The sequence below is a fragment of the Cyprinus carpio genome, chromosome B21 (assembly GCF_018340385.1).
Source record: "Cyprinus carpio isolate SPL01 chromosome B21, ASM1834038v1, whole genome shotgun sequence".
Lineage (NCBI taxonomy): Eukaryota > Metazoa > Chordata > Actinopteri > Cypriniformes > Cyprinidae > Cyprinus > Cyprinus carpio.
In genome coordinates this window covers 15,754,788-15,778,486 of record NC_056617.1, presented here as the reverse complement: position 1 = coordinate 15,778,486, position 23,699 = coordinate 15,754,788, and the positions used below count along the sequence as shown (strand labels likewise).

The following is a 23,699-nucleotide window of genomic DNA, read 5'->3' as shown; positions in this document are numbered from 1 at the left end:
GATTTTCGAAACTAAAGAAACGAAAAGGAATCGAAACAAAAAGGTTTCGGTGGCCCTGGTTGCATTTGCGCAAACCTGCTTCCAATGTTGAAGGTCAATTTAGTCACTCGATGCAAATTTGGCAAAAGGTCGGAAGGGAATGTAAATCACTGCAGTGTAGAAAAATATGCGATCGGACAGGTGTGAGCGTTCCTCGACGACCTTTTTGGTAACATTGATTTCAGAGTAGTGATTCGAATGAGTCCGGTGCACTTCAGTGCAAGAGATCTGGGTCCTACAGTCCAAGTGACCCGGGTCCTACAGTCCAAGTGACCCTACTAGCTCTCCATGTCTTCCACAACAGAAAATGAAATAAACAAGCAAACAGACAATCAAAATAAGCTATCACCGCTACATTAGCACGGCCCTTTTCCTGCCCGACCACTGGGTTCGGTCCAAGTCCAACATGAGCGCCCGGTGTGGGGTCAGGTCTTGGCACAGGTGTTGCAGTGGCTTGAGGAGATGTCGTAAGAGCAACTTTATTTCGGAACGGTTTCTAGCGTAAGATCGGGGAAGGAGAAGAGTTCATGGACCTGACAGCGCATGCCAAGTCACAGCTCTGAGAGTGTTCAAGTACGTATTTTGAAATTCAGCACCATGGGTGGTGAGACAGGACTCCTACCCAATGTCCAAGTTTTTTTGAACCCAATAAAACGAAGAGCTTCTTTCCCCCCCATCGCCATGAAGGGAGCCGTGCAGCGGAAACCACCAAAAGAAGACTCAACTTTTCTCTGAGGGAGTGACTGAGTGCAAGGAAAGCGTCCCGACCGGGCGAACTGGGACGTCCGTCAGCAATTCGCCGGTCCACCGAGACTTCCCGACCGAATTCCGTCTCTGGACGATTTAGGCCGAGCAATGCGCACCTCTGTTTGTGTCATGGAAAAACCTTGATTCTGTTCGTTGGAGAACAACTGCTGAAGGCCATTTCAATTCGTTGGTGAGTGACTCTGCTCCAGGTCATAGCCGGCGATCTGAGGAACAGTAGAACCAGAAGAATCGGGAGGCACTATAATCTTGAGCGTTGGTGAGGGGACACAATGTTGACAAGGTTTGACATTGTCTTTGCAAAGCTTCTTCTTCTTCAGGGCTTCAGAGGAATCCACCACTGCGTACGTCCAACGTATATAAAAGTTACAATGTATCATGTACAAATGGATTTACTTGCTTCTACCAAGGTCAAAACAGAGGCAGAGTCACAATTCCAACCAAGAACCTAAACAGAAGAAATCTCACATGGTTTATATATGATATAAACATTTAAAAAATGAGTCTATGATTGCAGCACTCTTTGGATAGTCTCTCAACCAAAACATATTGGACACAGTCTTTACGTTTAATCATATTGGACTCCACTGAAGGAAGACTACATTCATCTTTCAATGAAAAAACTGTATGAGGGCAAAGCAGCAACAGTTTCTCATCTGAAGCAAGCTTACTGCTCGACACAGCAGAAAAACAAACAAAACCAAACAAAAAAGAATAAGAGAGAATTTCAGAGGAAACTTGTGATTTCATTCTTGGCATAATGGGCAAAATCTTGTTTCTGTAGAAAATGTCAATAGATCAAGTTTGGGTTTTCATGTCTGAATAAGGCAACTGATTTTGCAGGCATCTTTTCAAAAATAACATCGGAAATTCTGTAAAACCAAGTGCAATGTGGGTCTTTTCAGCTGCGAGCTGGAGTGCAATGGAGATGATTTACACCAAAGTATCAAAGTTTCTTTTCCCCACTTGTGCTCATTGGTTTGAATAAAGACAGCGAGATATTCGTGAATATCAATTTAGCAAGGTTAGCATGCACGATAGTCATGCCGTGTGTATGCAAACATATCCATGGTTTCAAATATCATATCTAAAGGGATCAAGTGTAGCATACAGGTTTGTTAATGGAACATTTACAAGCAGCTGGAGTCATGATATGTAGGAATGCATGTTCTGCTGCTAAACCTTGAAGCGCTATCATCTAAAAAGCTCGAAGGTCTTTTCTACTTTTGAAGAACACACAAGTTGAAACGATTACCACAAGATACAGTAACAAAACAAAAAGTACAGAATGGTAAAATGATTAATCATCAAGGTCCATTAATCAACAGCACAAAAGGAAATCGAACATACAAACAAAACAAAAAACAACCAAAAACATTCAATAGGTTAAATACATTGGAAAGAGCATGTTTATTTAGCAACAAGACAGGCCGCCTTCCGTGAAATGCTTATCAAAAGATTTCTCATCTTAGTCACCATGTTGTTTACCATCGATAACCACTTTTACAATACCAGATACAATTACTTAAAAAAATACAAGTGCTGTAAACTAAAGCAACATCCTGTCTTTCTACAGAGTGAAACCTGCATAGTGCACCAATAAGAGTAATCTTTCTTGTATACAGCAAACACATATCTACACAAACCATTGAAAAGGAAAGGTGTAAATGCTTGTTTGAATGCTCTTGAGTATATACTGTAGCCATTTTAGAAGGATTCAAAGTGAGTTATCCATTGAGATCGAACTGTGTTAGATGAATCTGCGGTATAAAGATAGTGGCATAAGATCCATCTCTCGATAAATAATTGTTTACAATATAAAAGTCATTGCTCGTAGCTTGAACGTAACAGGGAATGATCTTTGATTCTCTATACAATTTTACAACATGATTTAGCAGCTTTGCGTCCAAAATTATTGAATCATCAACAAAATGCAGACAATAAAAACAATCAGTCAATCAAAGAATGGATGTAATAGCTAGCTTAGTCTTTTTTTCAGGATATTTTCAACATCTCGCGGTATGGGTGATTAAAAAAAAACAAAAACAAAAAAAAACAAGCAAACTAAAAGACCAGGCAAATTGTTAAAAAACAGAAAGCTACAATATTTCCCTTTGAAAAAGTAATATGATGCTAAATAACTGCAAAATATATTAAATGCGGTATAAACAATGAATTATATTTACTTTTTGTGAACTGGTATTTTTTTGTTTTCGATGCATATATCATTGTTTTTGAAGGCAGAAATAATAATAAAATAATCAAAATTCATTCCTACGTGACAGCCCATTATGAATGTTAATATCGAATCACACTATGAAGCAAAACAAACACACATATACAAATGTGTGCGTGTGAATACATGTGTGTGTGTTCTTTAAATATCTTTCCTTATATACGAACAGAATCAGCAAAAAGAAAAGGAAGAAAGATAAAATACTGGCTTTTTCTTTTCCTTAACTGTTTGAATGCCACAGAGTCCCCTGGTTAAAACACTAAACTGCACAGCTCACAACATCATGTTGAATGCGAGAGCTTGCGACAGCACACTATGATAACTACCAAACGCTCTCAAAACAGCAGGCCGTCGACAGAAGGACAACATGCATTTCCATCTCCGTATGCTCATTGTCACTTGCCATCAAGCTTATTTTACAGAACAATCATTACCATTTTGAGCTAATGCCACTCTGAGAAGCTTTGAGCTGAAGATGGCACAAGAAAGGCCGGTCTTTGTCGCCATAACAAATGGCTTTGCTGTCTTTTAAGAATGGATGGGTTCTTAAAGACGAAAAAAAAAAAACTTAGTCCAATTGATTCCCCAACGTCAAATGGAACTGCCTTACAGTACAGCGATATTTATATTTATATATATTAACTTTTTTTCTGCTGAGCTACTTTTTCAAATAACTCCGATTTCCCCCAGTAAGTAAAAAATTACGTAAAAAAATCCACGACAACAATACCTGTCTCTGGCCAGAGAGAATGTGTCAACACTGTACATCGACCTGAAGAAAAATCCAAAGCAGAATTTGTATTTTTCCATAGGAAATGTCTACTGAAGGCAAATGAAGATCTCACTACTCAATGAGACACATACGAATGTCTGTCTCCGCTCAAGACCTCTCTGTCACTCTGTCCTGGGCAAGATGGCAAAAGTCAAGTACACACCGCAGCATTCAAACGAGGTCGGTTTAGCAGCAAATGGGAAGGGGAAAGCTTATTTTTTTTCTTTTCTTTTTTTTCTTTTTTTTATCTAGACAAAGTGCTTTTGCATTCTTACATGTACATTTATAGATATATAATATACTGTATATATTTTCCACATTTAGAATAAATTAGAATTTATGTCTATGTACAAAAAAAAAAGGAAGAAAAAAGTTTCAACACATAATGGACGGTATATAGAATCTTTACTATGCTACTAAAAGCAAAGAAACATAGCTTTACAAAACTCTTAGTTTAGATTTTAAAGGAAAAAATATTCTCCCTTCTTTGATCAAAATGATATTTGAGAAACAACCTTCTCCACAAGCTTCAGCATCAAGAATAAAGTCACTTTTAAAAGGCCTTTAACAAACTATTAAAAATTTCAACTGGAAGAGATTTTTCAGAACGAACAAATTCGCAGCAGCTTGAGATTGTGGTGGCAAGGAAATCTCACTAAATTGGTCTAGGTCACAACTCAAATAAGAACTTTTCTTTTCCATAATGAAAATGAAACCGGACTATTTAAGTTTTTATGACATTATTTTCATTACAGTTAAGCACAATTCTCATTGAAGTAATTCTAATTTACTTTACGTAATCGTAAAATACAATTGTAAGCATACATCACGGTAACACGGTCTATTGTTTCATATGCGGTTTTGAATTGTTTGTACTACGGTATCGAGAATTTGAGTGTAAAGTGCATTTTTTATAGGCTTAACTTTATGCAAAATATAATTTATCATTTTTTCTTCTTTTTGATACTGGGGTTAAAAAAAACTGGATTTTTTTATTGTGGTTTTGTTTTACCTGGGCTTTTATTGTAAGATTGTTATAGTGTATTAATTATATTTTGTAAAATGCAATTTTAAATGAAGACAATCTATCGTTAAACAATTTGCAAAGGATCATCTGATTTCCCTTAGCAAGATAAGTGCTTTCGAAAGAGAGATCCGTGGGTAGCACAGAAAGGAAATATAAAGGCAATCTCTACAAAAATATATGCAATTCAATTTTTCTTTCAACAATACTCAAAGTAAGAAGACAAGCATAGAAATGTTTCATGCTGAGTAACATCGTATTTCAGAAGGTGGCATCTTAATGTGTGCACAGATTAATGCGTATTCAAACTCTAAACAAAACAATGACATGTCTCATTTTTGTATATGCACTCTCCTCTACAACTATAGCAAGAATAGTAAACCTTTTGCTTTTGTGATAATATCTTCTATGGGCAAAACAGAAGCATCTCCATTAACTTTATAGCTCATCTTTTAAATACGCGACAAAACTTCGGTGGAGGGAAACCGAATGGCGGTACAGATTTATATGAGAACAAAAGGAACAGTACAAAATTCGACAAGGATGCAAATGAACGCTTCTTTCTGCAGAGAATTGGACCCAAGCAAATTTCACAGTTCATTAGAAATCCCTGACCCTACCATTTTTCCTACATTCAATACGGTGTCAGGTAAGCTGTGCAAAACCTTACTTAGACTGGCTAGTTGCCATTTTAAGTTGCATGTGTCTTTGGTACAAAAAACAAAACAATCAAAATATAGTGTGCAAATATCATTTTTTGTTTTTTTTTTAATATGTGAATATTTCTTATTTTACGACACGGCCCACCCCCCATGCCCTCTTTAGCGAAGTACCCCAAAAAAAGTACATTTGCCAGAGCCATCTTATGATACAAAGCACAGACTCTGTGGCATATATCTATATTCTCCATGTTCCTATGTACATTCAGAGTATTTCTGCAAAATGGTCCATTTGCGCTCTCTATTGAGTTTTATTTTTCCTCAACTCCGACGATTACAAGGCACAATGAATCTTACTTGTATATAGTACAAATATAAACAAAACCCAGTCTGGGATTCAGCTTTTTCAGCCTCTTTCGCTGAGAATTTGCAAAACAACATCAAAGGTGATTTGACGTGAGGGCACTTCAACCAAAGTGTAGAAAGGAAAAGATTTCACCAGTGGATAATAATCAATCAATCTGCCTATTTACAATAAGGGATTTAACTGACCATATGCTCAAGTCAAAGAAAGAAGAAGAAAAAAAAAACCCTCACACACTCTCTCTCTTTTCTATCTATCTTACTGAGATGATAGGATATCTGTTGTGTGGGGCGCTTGAGGCCCGCTTCCTCACATGCTACTCTCTTGAAACATCCTTGTTCTATAAATATACACCGAACATCTGTAACTTTGCATTAAATATCAGTATTTGTGTTCCTTCATGTTAGCCTTGTTGTAGTTGGTGCATTTCAACTGGTCGTCAAACAATTGCTTCAAACAGGAATTCCCCTGGACACTTAATAAGTTTATAAAGTAGGCCTAACGAGGGTGAAATCGTACACGCCGTGTTCAAAAACTCACAAAGTCTGCATTTACACCTTTTTCACCTCTAAATCAAAGGATCTAATGCCTTCGTAGTTTCTCTGCAGAGTGTGCCTCTGCTTCCCAAAATTCTCAATGGGCATTTGACAGATTTAGATGGACGCAAGAGGATAATGGCTACAGCAAGAACTGGTGCTCATTGTTTAGCTCTTTTCTCTCTCTTTTTCTCATTTGTTGGAGGTATCTCGTATATTGGCTTTTAATATTTGCAACATGGCGGCCTGTTGATCGATACCAGCCACATGCACACATGGTAGGAAACGGACTACTGAGTGCAAAGGTTAACTACTTGTTGCATTTCCATTGGTGCGCACGAGGTGAATATACACATACGTATGCACGGACAAGCGGGTATCGTATGCATGTATTCACTTTAAATGTGAGGATGCGTCTCCAAGTGAAATGGGCATGCAGAGTGTCGGGCTGTTGCAGTGTGGGACAAGAATGGCGTGGATGACTTCGCCAGTCGGCGTGACTCTACACCTTCGAAGTGGGCACACGCAACCCCACCAGCCCTCCGGTGGGATCTCCTTTCCCAGTGTTCTCCAGGATCTGATTCACAAAGTCTGAAGTCTGGCCGGCCACTGGTGGCTGCACTGTATAAACAAAAGAGAACGTATTAAGAAACCCATACAAGTAATTAGTGCTGTCAAATGACTAATCGCGATTAATCGCATCCCAAGTAAAAAGTTTTTGTTTACGTAATATATGTTTGAGTACCATGTCGATTTTTTATGCAAATGTAAATGCACATACATGTAGTATATATTTTGGAAATATTTACATGTATATATTTTAGAGCTGTCAAACGATTATTCCAGATTAATCGCATCCTAAATAAAAGTTTTTGTTTACATAATATAGTATATGTGTGTATATTGTATATTTATTATGTATCTATAAATACAAACACATACACATACATGTATACATGTATGAGGTGGCGTTAATTTGATAGGTGGCAGTAATGCACTTATAAGTCTGCGATCCGCCATAAAGCAAGAAGAAGAATATGATGTCTCAGGCTCCTGCTGCTGTGAAGCACGTTCACAAGAGTTCTATTTGTTCCTTTGAAGAACGGAAAAAAGCTGAAGAATATACATGCCACTCTTTTCAGTTTAGTGAGTGTGATTGGAGATCTGGGCTGTCATGTTCCAAAATTACAAAAAAAAGCAGCATTAAAGCAACACCTTACTCCAAAGTCTGTTCCTAAACTCCACAAGTCGTATGAAAAACGTTCAAGATTCTAATGGTTCTTTTTGTCATTTATATGAAGAATAGCTGTCAGGAAATTACTTTATAAATCATAAGTTTCTTGTGTTCTATGAAAAAAAGTGTTGTGAGTTTGGAAAGAAAAATGTGGGTGAATAAATGACAGAATTTTCATTTTAGGGTGAACTTGCCCTTTAGATGGACATACAAGATTACTGGGCTGTTTACTTCCCAGTCTTGTGGGAAAACCTTGCTGAGATCATGAGCTTCCAACATGTTTAAAACAATATCATCTTGTGTTCTTTTAAAGTTGTTTTCATAGCTTATATAACAGTAGGATGAGGTCATGTCATGTGGTGATGTGCTGATTGTGATGTGCTAACAAAAATGTATTCAATAAACAGTTTCAATACAACAGAGGTCACAGCACGGAGCGAAACAATGCAAAGGCTCTTCAAATTCTTGAAGACACAAAGATAGCAGCTGCTGGAGAAGATGCAGCAGCTTGATCACGCTTGTAAAGCAAGTAGATTTCTTGCAACTCAGCTTTTCGAGGAGAAACTTGCTTGCACAAGATCACACATAATTTGCATTTGAATTGTTAATTCTAAAAGCACGTTTACAAGTGTTAATAATAATGCAATGTAGAACATTTTCTTACCTAGGGTATCCTCAATGAGTTTGTCCAGCTTCTCTGTCATGCTTTTTCCTTTGTCATGTGAGATATCCTGTACTCTGCTGACGATCTCTTCTTTGATTGCATTGATCACAAACAGCAAACGATCTGAAAAAGAAGATATTCATATCTTTGTCTCATTCTTGGCATATTTGGCAAATTTGCTCGGTTATGAGTATGCACAAAAACTTAACTGATCTAAAAACTAGTCTTTCAAAGGTACACTCAGTCTAGTCAAGACAGAGACATTCTACAATACACAATCTCAAGCACTTCTTTAAATATTTCATTTCCTTGTCTAAACAATGTACCATATTCAGTTCCAAGGCCCCATAACTTGACTTTGTTGGCTTCATACTGCGCTTTCTTTTTCAGCCTGCAGGCCCTAAGAAAAAAGAAAAAAAAAAAAAACACAAAGAAGAATCAAGAAGAGTATTTTGCTAAAAAATAAGTAATTTTGGTGCACTGTATTTCAGCATTTTAAATCACTAACAGCACACAATGTAGCTTAACCAGTCTAACTGTAAAAGGTACTACTGTATAGGTTTTTTAATAGAAAACGTTGGGATGGGAGCTTTAAGAAATTAAAGCAGCAGTAGTATAATTAATAAGCAATACGGCTTTACCTGGATGCAAGCTTGTTCTTCTCCTTTCGAGAGCGAGGCCGAGCGGTTAGGGGTAACTCACTAACCGGCGTCAGATCACTAATGACTTTATTGAGTTTCCGGAGTTCATTACCAATCTGAAGCAGCTTTCGAGGATTTGGAGTAAGATCTTCCACATCCGTCCGCCGTGACTTCTTCAGTGTGTATTTTCCTAAACAAGTCCGACAAACATTAATGTTAAATATATCAGGCTTAAAGGAAGATTTTAAAAGATCTTAAATATAATAGCTAGTAAAAGCTACTTCAGTCCATATGAATTTTCTAAATTTCATAAAAGCGATCTGCTGTAATTATAATCTGTAACATAAACTGAACAGCCCCTTCTTTGTTCATAGATTTTATATATAATGGACAGTGAATGTCTCACCATGGTGCAGGCCATTCTTTTGGTACATGTTGCTGGGAAGTGTGTCTCTGTCCCATTCAGATGGTTTTAGCATGCGCTCCTGTTTGGATGGGATGAGCTGCTCGCTGTATTCCCAAAAGTATCGACGCTTTCCCCTCTTTCTGGAAATTCCAGCCGTTAGGCCTTTGACATCATCAACCATATCAGTGTCACATCCTGTTTAAAAAATAGGATGGTAATGAGGTGAAGAAAGAAATGAACAATGATCTTTTCCTATCCTGCATTAATAAAAAAAAAAAAACACTAAACCATTATAATCTCGTAAATACACAATCATAATTCTCATTTCAACCATAAGTCATTCATGATATTAGTAGCGTCACAGTTTCAAATTAGGGCAGTTTTCATTAGAGATGCACACAATACTAAATATGAGTTCTGATACTTCTGTTTTGGTATTTGCTGTTATGTATTCTAGTATTTCAGTAACGCTGTAATTTTCAAGTACAGTCCAGTGAGACTGATGATTATTATTTTCATCAATTAACTTAAACAGCAAATACAGGAGACTATAGCAGCATAACGCAATAAGTAAAATTGCAATATTTACAAACAACTTTTGCAACACTTCTATGTCCTTTAGATCAACCTAAAAAAAGCTTTTTTCCATTTCAGGCTTCATTTAAGCTGACTAGCTAACAAAACACTGCAAGAGAAGAAAAAATGTCCAGTGAATGGCATTTCCAATTCTTGTTTTTGACAGGTGGAAATTTGGGTCTCTTCAGTTTCCAACAGGATGGGTGGAGGAGGACACACTTAGAGTTTGACACAAATTATCATACTTCAAAGATCCCTATCTAAATGTTTTCTGTCATCTTAACTGGCGTCACTAGGTCTGCACTATTTGACAAATTCAAAACTGAATTTCGCAATTAATCATATGCACTAGTCAAAGGAGTTTTACAAAAGTAAAATATGCATAATGCAATTTAATAAATAAATAACTACACATTTACTCTGCTATCTAAATGGGGACATTCCATAGACATCAAGTATTGTAAATGGAAACTTAAACATGCTTGAATGATGCACAAATCTGTTAATTTTATAAAGTGATCCTGTCTATTCAAAAGATTTGGATTAAATCACACAATCTGTATGCATTACTTTTGCAATGTCTTTTTATTTTTTTTTAAAATGGAGTGGAATGGAATGGACTTTTAATGGATAGATAGAAATCTCTGAGGTTTAATTTAAAATATCTTAATGAAACACATGAATCAAAATGGTTTTGGAACAACATGAATTTTCATTGCTGGATGAACCATCCCTTTAAAGGGAAGAATGCATGTAACCAAGTTTCTGGTCCCCATTGTCTAAAATGTCTAAAATTATTAGCTCCATAATGCCACGGCAAATAATAAAAAAATAAATGTCACGAAGAGATTTACGCCTTCAAGAACCTAAACATGAATTTGCTTTTGGGTGGCATCACAATAACTGATCGTCAATTATGTCATTTTTTTTTTTTTTTTTTTTTTTTTTGTATAACAAAGTATTGGATACGATCGTCTGTTACTTTCACTTCCTCTTGGTTATCTGCACACAACCTTACAATGCACTTTCCAAATGCCTAAGTCCTAAAATGAACTTAGGAATCCCAATGCTACTCGAGAGCAATGACATTCTAGGAGAATTAATGCTATATATTCTCTCTTCCTGCTCACTCAGTTGAAGGCCTATTTCTGCTAAATGTACTGTGCACTCGCTTGGTGGCACTGAATTTTGTACCTCTGAAAGTCCGAACATACAGCACAGTATTGATATAAGTATCATTATCAATGCATCCATAGGTCTTATGCATTTGGCTACAACAGCATCAACAAAAACATAATTTTGCACCTGGCTCTGAGAACGCATCACTAACGTAGTCGTCTTTGTCGCCCTCATAGTCCTCATCGTCCTCCTCCTCCTCCTCCTCCTCTTCCTCTTCATTCTCCGAGAGCTCATGTTCACTGCCAAACCCTTCATCATGGTCTTCATCGTCTAGATCCAATCCCTCCTCCTCTTCTTCCTCTTCTTCACCTTCTTCCTCCTCTTCTTCCTCCTCTTCCATGTCAGCAGTCGCCTTCCCTGCCAGCCTGGCCCTGGTTAAGAATAAAGAGTAGTTGTGCTCTTCCTCCTTCTTTTTGTCAGCGGCAGACGTGTCGGATCCAAGGGCGCTTACGGTGAGCAAGGTTTCACTGCCGCCAGCTGCAGGGAAGTGCAGTTTGTGTGGCACCGTCCTCAAGGTCCCTATTTCTGGACCAGGACAAGTCGGCACCTCTCGTTTAGGTGTCTCTACTCTCTTTTCACAGCTAATGGAGGATGCTGTGTTGGCAGCGACGACGGCTGGGTCCTCGCTTATCTGCGAAGCTGACGACTCATGCTCCTGGATAAGAGGAGAGGCAGAAACGCTAATCTGGGTGGAGCTCTCTACTATAGGCTTTCGTGGTACGCTGATGCGTACCTTGGCTTTGCGCACGTAATCCATGTTGTCCAGCAGTGCGGGAGAGGCCTTGCTAGGGCCCAGAAGCTGGGCCTTGGCCATTGTGTCAGTGCTGGAGGGAACAGGCCATGTAGCTTTCTGGGATCCTTCGGGGAAGTCTGGCAGAGGGTTGCGACTCGATGAGGCGCTGTTTGCAGAGCTGCTGAGTTTGTTGGACTTCTTGGTCATGGTGGGAGGTGGAAACAAAAGCTGCTTTTGACCCACCAGCAAATCCGGATGGTAAAGAGTGTCACAAACTGGTTGCGAGTCCTCACTGTTGAGCTGGGCCAGGGTCGGTGTCCGACTTATCACCTCTTCGTCCTGGTAAGGGCTGGAAAAGTCATCAAGGCCCAAGAAATCAACTTCCTTGGTGCCCCAGATATCACAACTGGTGAGGCGAGTGTATTTAGTCAAGTCCTCCCAGTATGTGTCCCACTGCTCAAAGTTGGAGCTATAAGCAGGGTCATTGTCTACTAGCTCAGGCAGATGATCCATGCCGTCCAAGTCTTTGCAGTCTCCAACTGTGAAAATATCTCCTCTAGGGCTCTGGCGACAAGTCATGTCCCGATCCTGCAAACATTCAAAAATGTATCTCAACTTTGTACCAATTGTCATTAACATTACCCTGCATAATCTTGTTCCACCTTTAACACTGTCTAAACTTTACCTTGAGTTTGTAATTAAAGGGTTAGTTCACCCAAATGTGAATTATTTTAATTTATTTTGATTCCCTCAAGGCATCCTAGGTGTATATGACTTTCTTCTTTCAATCGAATCCAGTCAGAGTTATATTTAAAATGTCTTTAATCTTCCAAACTTAAGAATGGCGCTCAGCGGGTGTTAAAGTTCATCAGTCCAAAAGCAGTGAAATTAAGTGCATACATCCATAGTAAAACGTGAATAAATACCTCCTGTAGCGATACGATGCGTTCTTGTAAGAAACATATCCATATTTAAAACGTTATAACCACTTCTCTGTAGCTTGCGCTAACTGTCGTACGACGGAAGATGTTCCAGGCAGATGACGTAAGACATATGCGTAGCGCATGCGCCAGTGAAAATAGGATAGTCTCGTGAAAACCAACGTTTGTTTACAGGAATGAAGGAAGCAAGGTTTCCTTACTTTAGCGAAGGGAAACCAGTCTCCTTTTGGCTTATATTGAAATCCTCCAACATTTTTCTTCACAAATCCTCGTTTTGTACTTCTAATTCATGACCCGTGTTTTGTTTTGTTCTCTCCTCTCTGCTTCCGCGTTTGTCACTTCTCACCAGCGCATGTGCTAACCATACGTCCTACGTCATCCACCCGGAATGAATGCACATACAACAATTACAGGAAGTGACAGAAAAGTGTTTATAAGTTTTTAAATATGTATATTTTTATTACAACAACACATGGATTTGCTACAGAAGGCCTTCATTCACCCCCCGGAACCGTGTGAGGCACGTTTTACTATGGATGTATGCGCTTAATTTCACTTCTATTGGACTGATAAACTGTAACACCTGCCGAGTGCCATTCTAAAGCTTGGAAGATCAAAGACATTTTTAAAATTTTAAACTCCAACTGGATTCATCTGAAAGAAGAAAGCCATATACACCAACAATGCCTTGAGGGTGTGTAAATCATGGGACCATTTTTGGGTGAACTAACCCTTTAATTCTGGGTTGTCAGGTTTCAAGATTTCACATTGCTCATTGTTAAGCCCTGTGGTAACGTTCTTATTTGCATATTTACGAGGTTAGTAACTTTTATTGGACAAGTACAGTATGCAGCATGGTTTAATGACTACTTTTTTCACTATACACGTGACCCAATGTGTAATCATTGAATTAAATGAACTAAATGTAATAAAATGCTCAGAATTTGGGGGCCATTATAGGGGGCCTCAGCAAACGTCCAAGTGGGCCCCAAGATGACACGTGTGATTTCTAGACCTGTAAAAGTCATGCAAATTAATAATTTAAAACACCATGGCCAATTTCACAAAGAATATACATTTTTCTAGTTATGATCAGCTCTAAAATATGTTATCAGGCAGAAATTATGTATAATTTACATGATTAATTAATGGCCACATTTTATAGTCATTCCCTAGTTTTAGATAAAGTGTGGTCACCATTTCATTCCCTCATTTTAATTTAGTAAAATATAGCTGCAATTTATAGCTACAACAACAATACAACTAAAACAAAGGAACAAATTAGTTAAACATATCTTGTTTTTCCATGTGCATATGTTCTGTAGTGTGAAAAGCCCCTAGGTATGACTAAAACCTGAGTAATACTGTGTGTATAAACTCACCAGTTCATACATGAAATCGGGGTCAGAACTGTTAGCTAACAAGTCTGTGCTGGTCAGTGCCTGGTCACTAAAAGAGCAGTTTTGATAGGCATCCCCAAATTGAGGATCCATTCCGCTGATGCTGGGCTATAAGGGGAAAGCAAAAGAAGCATCCCATGACACCTTTTTCAAAATACCTCAACGGGTACCCACATTTGAATAACAGGGCCCATACCTGAGGCATTGCAGAGCACAGATCTTCAGTTCCCTGACGGAACCTTTTCTGCCACCTCCCCTGTCTCAGTCGCCCTATCTTTTCGTCAATCTCTGGAGGAAATTTGATTTTAGGCATAAGAAAAAGAAAAAAAAGTTCTTGTTTTCAATATGGAGGCTTTAGCAGCACATTTAAGTGTGGCTGAGTTGTCCTCCTCACTTGACTGTTGTCTGTGGAAAGAAAACAGAACAGGAGAGCAGTTAGCTAGCATAAACGTTACAATAACACACACTATCTGCACAAACATCAGTGCACAAAACAGGACACTCAACCGGCGCAGTCCGGTAAAGCAAGTCTATATACAAAATGTCACTTACAAGCTGTGAACTGGCACAAACTATGAAACACTGAGAGGAAACAGCTGTCAAAAACAACTGTGAGCTGACATTAGAACAACCACAGACAGGTTTGTCTCATAGACACCAATGCTTTTTTGCATCTGCAAACATCCGCAGAAATACTGGGGTTTTCCTTAAAAGGTCCATATGGTCGAAAAAGTTAGGGAGGTTGCCTGAGATCCATGGAGGAACAGAAGGGAGCCCTAAATCATGTTGGGCGGCAATAGTGCAAGAGCATCGAATACTAGGGCTATTTTTAAAACAACATCGGCGGAACCCTTTCCCCTCGACAGACAGACAGCCATAGGCGGCAAGACCCGAAACGCTGGACACTCTTTGCATAACAAATCAACAGAAATACGTCGGGAGCATGTGAGGCTTGTGCTGGCCAGCTTCTGCGCTGAGCAAAACAATCCTGTCTCTCTTGTGCCTGATGACATCATTTCCTCCTGGTGCACCGAGCAAGTCAAATAAGCGTCTTATCACCCTTTGGCTTTGTGCACGGCAGGGTTTGCATACAGCCCACAGAACCAGAGTGAGAAAAAAAAAAAAACACACTTCCCTTCAGCGCTCCACTATTCTGCTGCTTACTCACCAATAGCCTACAAAAAAGATCTCGATTTTTAAACTGTGCAAAGAAAATGTGAGTGCTGCAAAAACTTTGACTGGATGTTAGGGCATTCTGGTTGGTTTTCAGCACATTGCTAAGAGCTATCTATGGTGTTTTGGGTGGTTTCTAAGGAGTTGCTAGGGTAGTTACTTACCGGCCAAGCCTCTTTAACAAGCCACACAATTTGAAGTATCATTATTTTCGGTAACCCAAAAGAAGAGTTCACAATTAAAGCAATGTACAGCGACAATAGTGAGAGCTCCCAGTTTCCGACAACATGAGCGACATTAACCACTGACAACAGGATGTGGGAGTTTAACTTTTAAATTTAACTTCATGCAAATGAACACCGACTCTTTGGAACAAATAGTACCAATTGGAGTAAAGTCAGTAGAGCTCATGGGCTGACATCTCCTGCGAGATACGAGAGTTTGATTCAAGCATTCATAACCCTTGCATCTGAAAATACGTACTTACCAAATATAAACAGTATGGTAATTAATTAGTATGCCCAGATTCATATGGTGCGTTCAAGTCATGTATAAAAGACTATTATGAGCTAAACGCATATAAATGCCATCACAATGTCGTAATTCCAAGTGGGAAACTTGTATTTTCACATTCATACTATAAAGAACTTTTAATGGTTATGGAGTTCATTGCCATAAGATACCTTGTTCTATGCTAAGCTAGTAAAGAACAGAAAACGTTTAGCCTTTTAGCGTGACACTTAAAAGACATTAACATATTTTCATGATCACCAGTTAATACTTATCAGGCACCTAACTGAATACTCATAAATCACACTGTCTTTGTCAGTGGAATAATATGTTACAGTGAACATGTATTTTTGTAGGTCAAACCTGAAGTTAGCATTTCCCTTGTTTCCTCCACCAAAACCCAACAGGATTTTTCCATTGGCTTTTAGATTATTTAACGTAATAAGCTCTGTGACCAACAAAAGTTTATGATTCTTAAAGCTGGAATACAATACTTGATTTTGCCCAGATTTTTGCCCCAGTTTACAGTCAGTCAGATTTTAAAAATTGTGTAGTGTATCCCAGCCTTTACACATTGAGTTATTCATGCTAATCATCACAACTGAACAACTTTTATGAATAATAAAGCCTCGCCAAGATGAAATCATCAAACATACAAAGTTAAACACAGGATATAAATGGACTACACCACAGTCACATGACTTCAACTTCACCAACATTAAGCTTCAGACAACTCTTTAATACTGTATTTAAAAACATTCTCCCTGAAATTTGTGTTAGAATAGTAAGAGCAACATTATAAACACAATGAGTCTGTAAATGTGAACTAGTAAGCAGATGAGTTTACTGTTTGAATTTTAATGTCCTGGACCTCTGTAGTCCCATTTAGCTTTTTCAAGACAAATCAACGCTTATAACACTTAAAAAGCTTAAACTATTAACAAAACGCCATTTTGTTTGTGTTGGGGAATAAAACACAAAAATAATTTGAGTTTGTGTTAACCAGAAACATTATTTCAGGCATCTACCCCCTTCCAAAAAAACAATTAAGATTTCAGGACAATGAAACCATAGGTGCTAGATTTCTAACTAATTTCTGGGTTTTGGCAAACAAAAAAAAAACATCATCTTTGGGGTGGAAGAAGGATAGGATTCTGTGGGGGAATAGAATCTTTGGATGTGTGTATTCCAGGAATAGGAATGTAGGAACGTAAACACAGCAAAAGGTACAGTGAACTGACAGGTTCCAGAGACAAACCTGCTGTCAGTGTGAACAGTGTGGACATAAGTATGAGCATTAATACTACTGATTTGCATCGAGCACTCCTACAACAACCAACATGTAGGCTACATCGGTCATAACTGGGGCTGGGCTATTAATGGACATTATGGGGCATTTCTGAAGAGTGATCAGACATCTGCATTTGGAAACTGAAATGAGGAAGAGGCATAGGCTCTCTGTATGAACAATCCTGCCAAAATATATGTCCACCTGTTGTGATAACTCATCTCAGCACGATCGCTATAAGGAGGGCAATGTGGAGGAACGTCTACCCAGCAGACCTACATTCAGAGTACAGTATCACTGAAGAGATCAGGATTTACCCGTTATTTACCAATATTAATTTTGATATGCTAGCCTACAAAGGATCAAATAGCAACACGTTTGATGATGTGAAAATACAGAAGGACAGATGGAACCGAGAGAAAGAGAAACAGAGCAGCTGATACTGATTATCTTGTGTAGTAAACAAGCATTGTTCTCATGAATACAAGTCCCTGAGCGGCTGAAATGAAAGGTCTCTCAATAGGATCTGGGAGTAACAGACTATAGATCAGAGGAAACATGATACCAGAGCTTTTGAAATGATGGTTTTGCACTGAACACCCTTGCTGGAAAATGGCATTTCAAAATGGCAACTGATGGAGTATGAGGTTAGCCAATCAAATCCCAGTTTGATTGGGCAAAGTTTCACCTCAGTGGGGAATACCACAAAATCTCATTTTAATTAGCATTGATTTAGTAAAAAAAAAAAAAAGAGGATGATTTCCATTACTATAATATATGTAAGCCTGGACCACAAAACCAGTCATAAGGGTCCATTTTTTGAATAAATAAGCTTTCCACTGATGTATGGTTTGTTAGGATAGGACAATATTTGGACGAGATTCAACTATTTGAAAATCTGGAATCTGAGGGTGCAAAAAAAAATAAAAATATTGAGAAAATAGTCCAAATGAAGTTCTTAGCAATGCATATTACTAATCAAAAATTGAGTTTTGATATATTTACAGTATGAAATGTACAAAATATCTTCACGGAACACAATCTTTACTTAATATCCTAATGATTTTTGGCATAAAAGAATCATTTTGCCCCATGCAATGCATTGTTGGCTATTGCTACAAATATAGCTCTGCTACTTATGACTGGTTTTGTGGTCCAGGGTCACATATACACAATTATATAATGCACACTATCGTTCCTAAGTTTGGGGTTGTTAAAGGGATAGTTCACCCAAAAATGAAAATTACCCCACAACTGACTTACCCTCCTCAAGCCATCCTTGGTGTATATGACTTTCTTCTTTTATGCTATGTTTGGGGGTTTTATGCATTTATTGTTGATAGGACAGTGGAGAATGACAGGAAAGCATAGGGCAGAGAGAGCGGGGAGCGGGATCGGCAAAGAACCATGAGTCAGGAATCGAATTGCCAGAGATGCAGTTGCATTTCATTTTGGCACACTAACCACAAGGCTATCTGTCCTGACAAGGACATTGTTAATATAACTCTGATTGTATTCATCTGAAAGAAGAAAGTCATATACATCTAAGATGGCTTGAGGTTGAGTAAATCATGTAATTTTCATTTTTGAGTGAAATATCCATTTAATATTTTTTAATGTTTTTATAATGTCTCTTATGCTCAACAAGGAAGCGTTTATTTGCCAAAAAATAAAGTTAAAGGGGTCACGTGATGCGATTTCAAAATATAAGTCACTATAATCAGTAATTATGTCCCCACTGGATGCAACAAATGCCTCGTTTGTAATGGGTTTTATTGTTTTTGTCTCATCTAGTTTTGTCTGGATCACGAACTAATCTTTCTATTTAACCAGATCTTTGGATCGAACCAGTTCACCAAATCGAACTGAATCGTTTGAAACGGTTCACGTCTCCAGTACTCACTAATCCACAAATTACTTAAGTTATTTGGTTTAAAAATGCCTTACACTTCCTCTGACGCGAAATAAATCAATATCCCAAATTATTCAGTTACTCCTAACTGTACATTGACTGAACTGCTAAAAGAGAACTGATGATGGGATGTGCATGAGCAGAGCAGCTGGACTGAGTCTCGTGCTGCTGGCCTGGGAGACGGCAACAGGCCCTGCCCAAATGGAACACTTCATGTGCACTTTCGGTCTTGCGGAGTTACAATGGCTGCCGCATGCGCGTGTCCCTTAAGTCCAAGAGACCGTAGTCTTTTCGACTCATCATTTTATCGTTCATAAGGGTGCTCGCGAGCGCTCCCTCTGCGGCCGTTATGCGCCCTCGATCGCCACTTCTGTCGAGCCCGCACTGGGGCGAGCTCCGCAGCAGACTTCTACCCAACAGTCAAAGCGGGATTACGTCATGAAAGTGTGGACTCAGAGGAAGACCGCGAGGGTTTAGGGTGTGAATTGGGACAAGGCCATAGTATGTAAAGGAGTGTAACATTTCCGTCTCACACTTGAGGCATTCAGCCAATCACAACGCACTGGATAGCTGGCCAATCAGAGCCTACCATCTCTCTGGAACTCAAATTGCTGGCCGAGAACTTACAACTGATCTAAGCAAACATTTGGCTGCCAAGGTGACAAGGATGTTTCTTTCATAGTTATTAAAACTCCTTATACTGTCTCATACCACATTTACTGACTACTCATTAGCCCTAACTATTATGCACTTTAATCTGTATGACACAAATCAAAGCAACATTGACCTGTAAAACACACCTGTAAAGTAAACCATAACGGATCACATAATATATGGATGATAGCCTATCCATGTACTTGTAGTGTCTCTTGATTTCAAAATCAACCCTTTTGAGGGACTAATTGCACTAAGTGTCGTGACATACTTCCAATTTAAAATAATGTGGGTCACTTGTTTCCGGTCAAGTATGTTTACAATCCACTGTAGTCGCCTAGTTCCTGAAAAGCCAAACACAGTGGCTTGTAAACATACAGTTCAAACAACGCATAGGACACATCACTGTGGGTCAAAGTAGACTAGTAACGAGTTTATTACCAGTGCTCCTTGAGTGAAACAACTACACTTCAAATACAGCAATGCACCATCGTGTCGACATCAAGTGGCATCCTCCTGACACACAAAATCATTGTTCATAAACAAAAATGTCTTGCAATAAAATTCTGAAATGTACTAGTTTAATTGATCATTTAGCAATATATATATAGTACAGTAGTTGTACTAAACAGAACACGGGAGTAGTTGTGAAATGTTTGAAACTACCAAAGAGGTTTTAAATGAAAGTAATCAATATTAAAAGGAAAGTATATTTTATCAAGACAACTATCTGCAATATTCAGATTTTGTCCATATAAATGTTTTGCATGTTCATAAAACTAAAACTTAACTTTGCCATGCTAATTTTTTGCAGTATGCACTTACAGGCCGCTGCTTTGCTATGCACAAGCTGAAGAATCTTAAGCGTAGGCGTGCTGTGATCAAACTGGTGGCCTTTGCGCTAAAGCTACAGAAACACTGTGGCTAATACACAGGAAGTATGACAGTATGAGACGGTCTAGAGCTTATTTACAATTCATATTGAACTTAGACTGAAGTTTAGACATGTCTTATTAGCTCCAAGGTCTGTCTGCACCTTAAAAGCACAGTCTGAGTTAATTGCAAAAAAGCTTGCATTTTGCAGTCCAGCCTTCAAATGCACAGACTTACTCTGCAAAAGTCAGAGGTCTCTGCTCGCTGAGATGGCAACAGCACTCCTTACACAGAAGCAGACGCCTGGCTCTCAGTCTTGCACTCAAGGACAACTGAAGCACTCTGAAAAACAACTGAAATGGTGCATATATTAAGCAAAATGCTCCTTGCATTATTATCTTCTGGTTGACTAATGAGCAAGCTTTGTGCATTGAATGGCTTTCTTGAAGTAAATGTTACAGGTCACAGACTCGACATGGAGTTTATTGTAACATGTTTATGTTAATGTGAAAAATGCTGAAATTGCTTTTGATCATCTGATCACTTGTTTCAGAAATCACTGTGCAAATACTGAATAAAAAGTGCAATGAATGTGAAGGAATAGCCCATTTCTTGGTCTGATATTTTTCTAAACATTTCTCTGTTCTTATAAAACTAATTTTATGAAATAGTTGTGAGCAAAAGAAACATAAAAGTAAAATATATGCATTTTAAACGTGTGGGGATGTGGATATGTAACGTATACAGTGGCATTTGAAAATTGAGAAATCAAGTTTCATTTCTATGCTTTTTATCCTCACTCCCGTTCTACATTATTTATATATTTCAAAATAATAAAGCAGTCAGTAGTAATGAAGCTTAACTATATATTTTTTTATTATTATTATTTCTTGTGTGATTATTATATATTACTAATTTTCTAATAAATCTCAGTACTATTTTCATCAATTGAAATGCCTTTATAAAATTATTCATTTTCATGTTATTACTGATTTTAAGCAATATATTCTACTGGTTGATCTCTAATACAGACATTATGAACTCTTGTTGTATTTAAAGATTTTTTTTTTTAATTCTTCTTTTATGTTTCAAAGCAAAAACAGCATACAGGTTTTAAAAAATAGATCAGGGTGATAACTAATACATAAAAGTAAATTTTGACGTGAACTACTTTTTTTAAACAAATTTCACAATATGCATCTGAGAAGTTCAAGGCTTCAAAAAAAACACATAATTGCTTACTTATTCAAATTAGGATGAACCTTTACCAAAGAAACAAAATACAAACTGCATTTCAGAGTTGACTGTTCGACTTTTAGCACTTTAATATTTCATGAGAAGGAAAGTAAAATCCAGCCAAAATTGCTCACTTTTTTGTCTATTCATCAGGCTTCACGTGCGCTTGTAATAATAAACTGCATATATAACCTTGCAGATGTAATGCAATATGACCACCCCTGCAATGTTTACATGAAAACAGAATGACCTACTAAACAGCTCACTTTTTTAAGTTACCCTTCTGAGACCTCGCCGATTAGACACATCTTAAAATGAATGGCGCCTAAACGCTTAGCGTAATTTGCGCGTTATGGCCAATATCATATTATATTCTGACCTACTAACACCTCATAACACCCTGAACTCACCATGGCCCCCTTCAAAAACAAATAGCGTCAATCTAACCCGTCGCGATTCTGCGCCAACGCCCACGTAGTGGCGCTTTCTGATTGGCTGCATGCAAATTTATAGCCCGCCTCCGCAACCAAACGATTGCACCTACTCGATGTCAATCAAGCACAGTTACGCATAAACGCCCTCCTCGTAGCGTTCGGTTGAGATGAGGAGCAACAAACAATATTGCAGGCCTCCCTCATGTTACGTAAACAGATGGAATGCAAAACATCATCTCCTCATAAACTTTCAGTTTACACACAAACACTCAATTTTGAAGTTTTTACAACGCAGCTGGCAAATGAACACCATTTCGCGATAAAACGACTCGTTCAAACGGATAACAAATCGCGTTTTAAAGCTCCCGTGCTTCTTTTGATGCACAATCAAACCAGTTTTAAATAATTTCGGATAGTGATCTATGTGTCAAAGACTGTCTAGATACCGCAGACACTATCGTGTTTCCATTTCACTTTGCATTGTGCTGATGGGGGCGTGTACCCTTACAGACTTAGTGGGGTTAATTCTAGTAATTCATCGTAAAATCATCTGTGAATACAACGAAAAAAAGTTTACAAATCGCTGATCAACTAATACATGCATCAGACCACCTCAGTGTAACATATTTCTGATAAACAGATATACACAACTTTCAAACAATGGTCTGAAATGTCGAAGAATGCTGTAAATTCACAACTAACGCTAGGCTTTCCAAGTTCATCCAGAGGTTTCATAAAACCAACGAGATCCAGCCTAATAATGTATGTCCAGCAAATAAAGGATAGTTTCTCTTACACCAACAGTGTTCGATTCTGAGACCCTATACTTAATACACTTGATTTATAGCATGAGCTTATTAATAAAGGACCTGGGTGTGTCAACTGGAGGAGATATCCAAAAGATGCAGTGATGGGGTCGAAGCAAGTCCTCGAGTAATTGAAAGCTAACCTCTCCTGCCCTTACTCAGCAGCAATGACTGGCCAGCTAAGCAAGCACGGGGAAAATATATTGATCTGAAAGGACAAACGGGCACCTCAAGCTGCAAAAACACTCAGTATATCGCTGCATCAGCGAGGTAAACAGCCGAGAACAGGTTAGGGTTTAAAGAGGAACTAGAGCGCTGCTTTCACACTAACTATGGCCTCCGCGTCCCGCCCCTCTGCTAGCGAAGCTTAGCCAGAGAGCTAACTCCAGCAGACAATGTTTTTATCATCATTAAACAACTATTCTCACACACTCCACGGCGTTGTCATAGTCAGAAAGACGACTCACCTTTAAACTCCTTATATACTAGTACAAAAAAGGCTGTAATTCCAATCTCATCCGTCTTTAGGCAAACTTAATGTCATCTTTTTCTCGATCCACGCCGTCTTCCTCTCTGGTTTGTTTTGTTTATCTTCTTCCTGACGGGTTTCTGGAAAGCGCGTGACTGCTTTGTCACGTGCTTTC

General features: G+C 38.4%; 1 protein-coding gene across 2 annotated transcripts; it reads right to left on the bottom strand.

Annotated features, from left to right (window-relative positions):
- Positions 1-6,573: 6,573 nt before the first annotated feature.
- Positions 6,574-23,699, bottom strand: crebrf (creb3 regulatory factor). 2 transcript variants are annotated; one of them, XM_042747767.1, is made up of 10 exons: positions 23,523-23,699; positions 20,817-20,932; positions 14,366-14,574; positions 14,152-14,277; positions 11,222-12,416; positions 9,341-9,535; positions 8,935-9,124; positions 8,620-8,693; positions 8,294-8,416; positions 6,574-7,016 (listed from the first exon to the last, which is right to left on the bottom strand). In XM_042747767.1, exons 3-10 carry the CDS (start codon positions 14,480-14,482, stop codon positions 6,898-6,900), a joined length of 2,139 nt encoding a protein of 712 aa, XP_042603701.1. In that variant the 5' UTR covers positions 14,483-14,574; positions 20,817-20,932; positions 23,523-23,699; the 3' UTR covers positions 6,574-6,897. The 2 variants fall into 2 exon arrangements, with proteins under 2 accessions (XP_042603701.1, XP_042603702.1); XM_042747768.1 differs by lacking the exon at positions 20,817-20,932.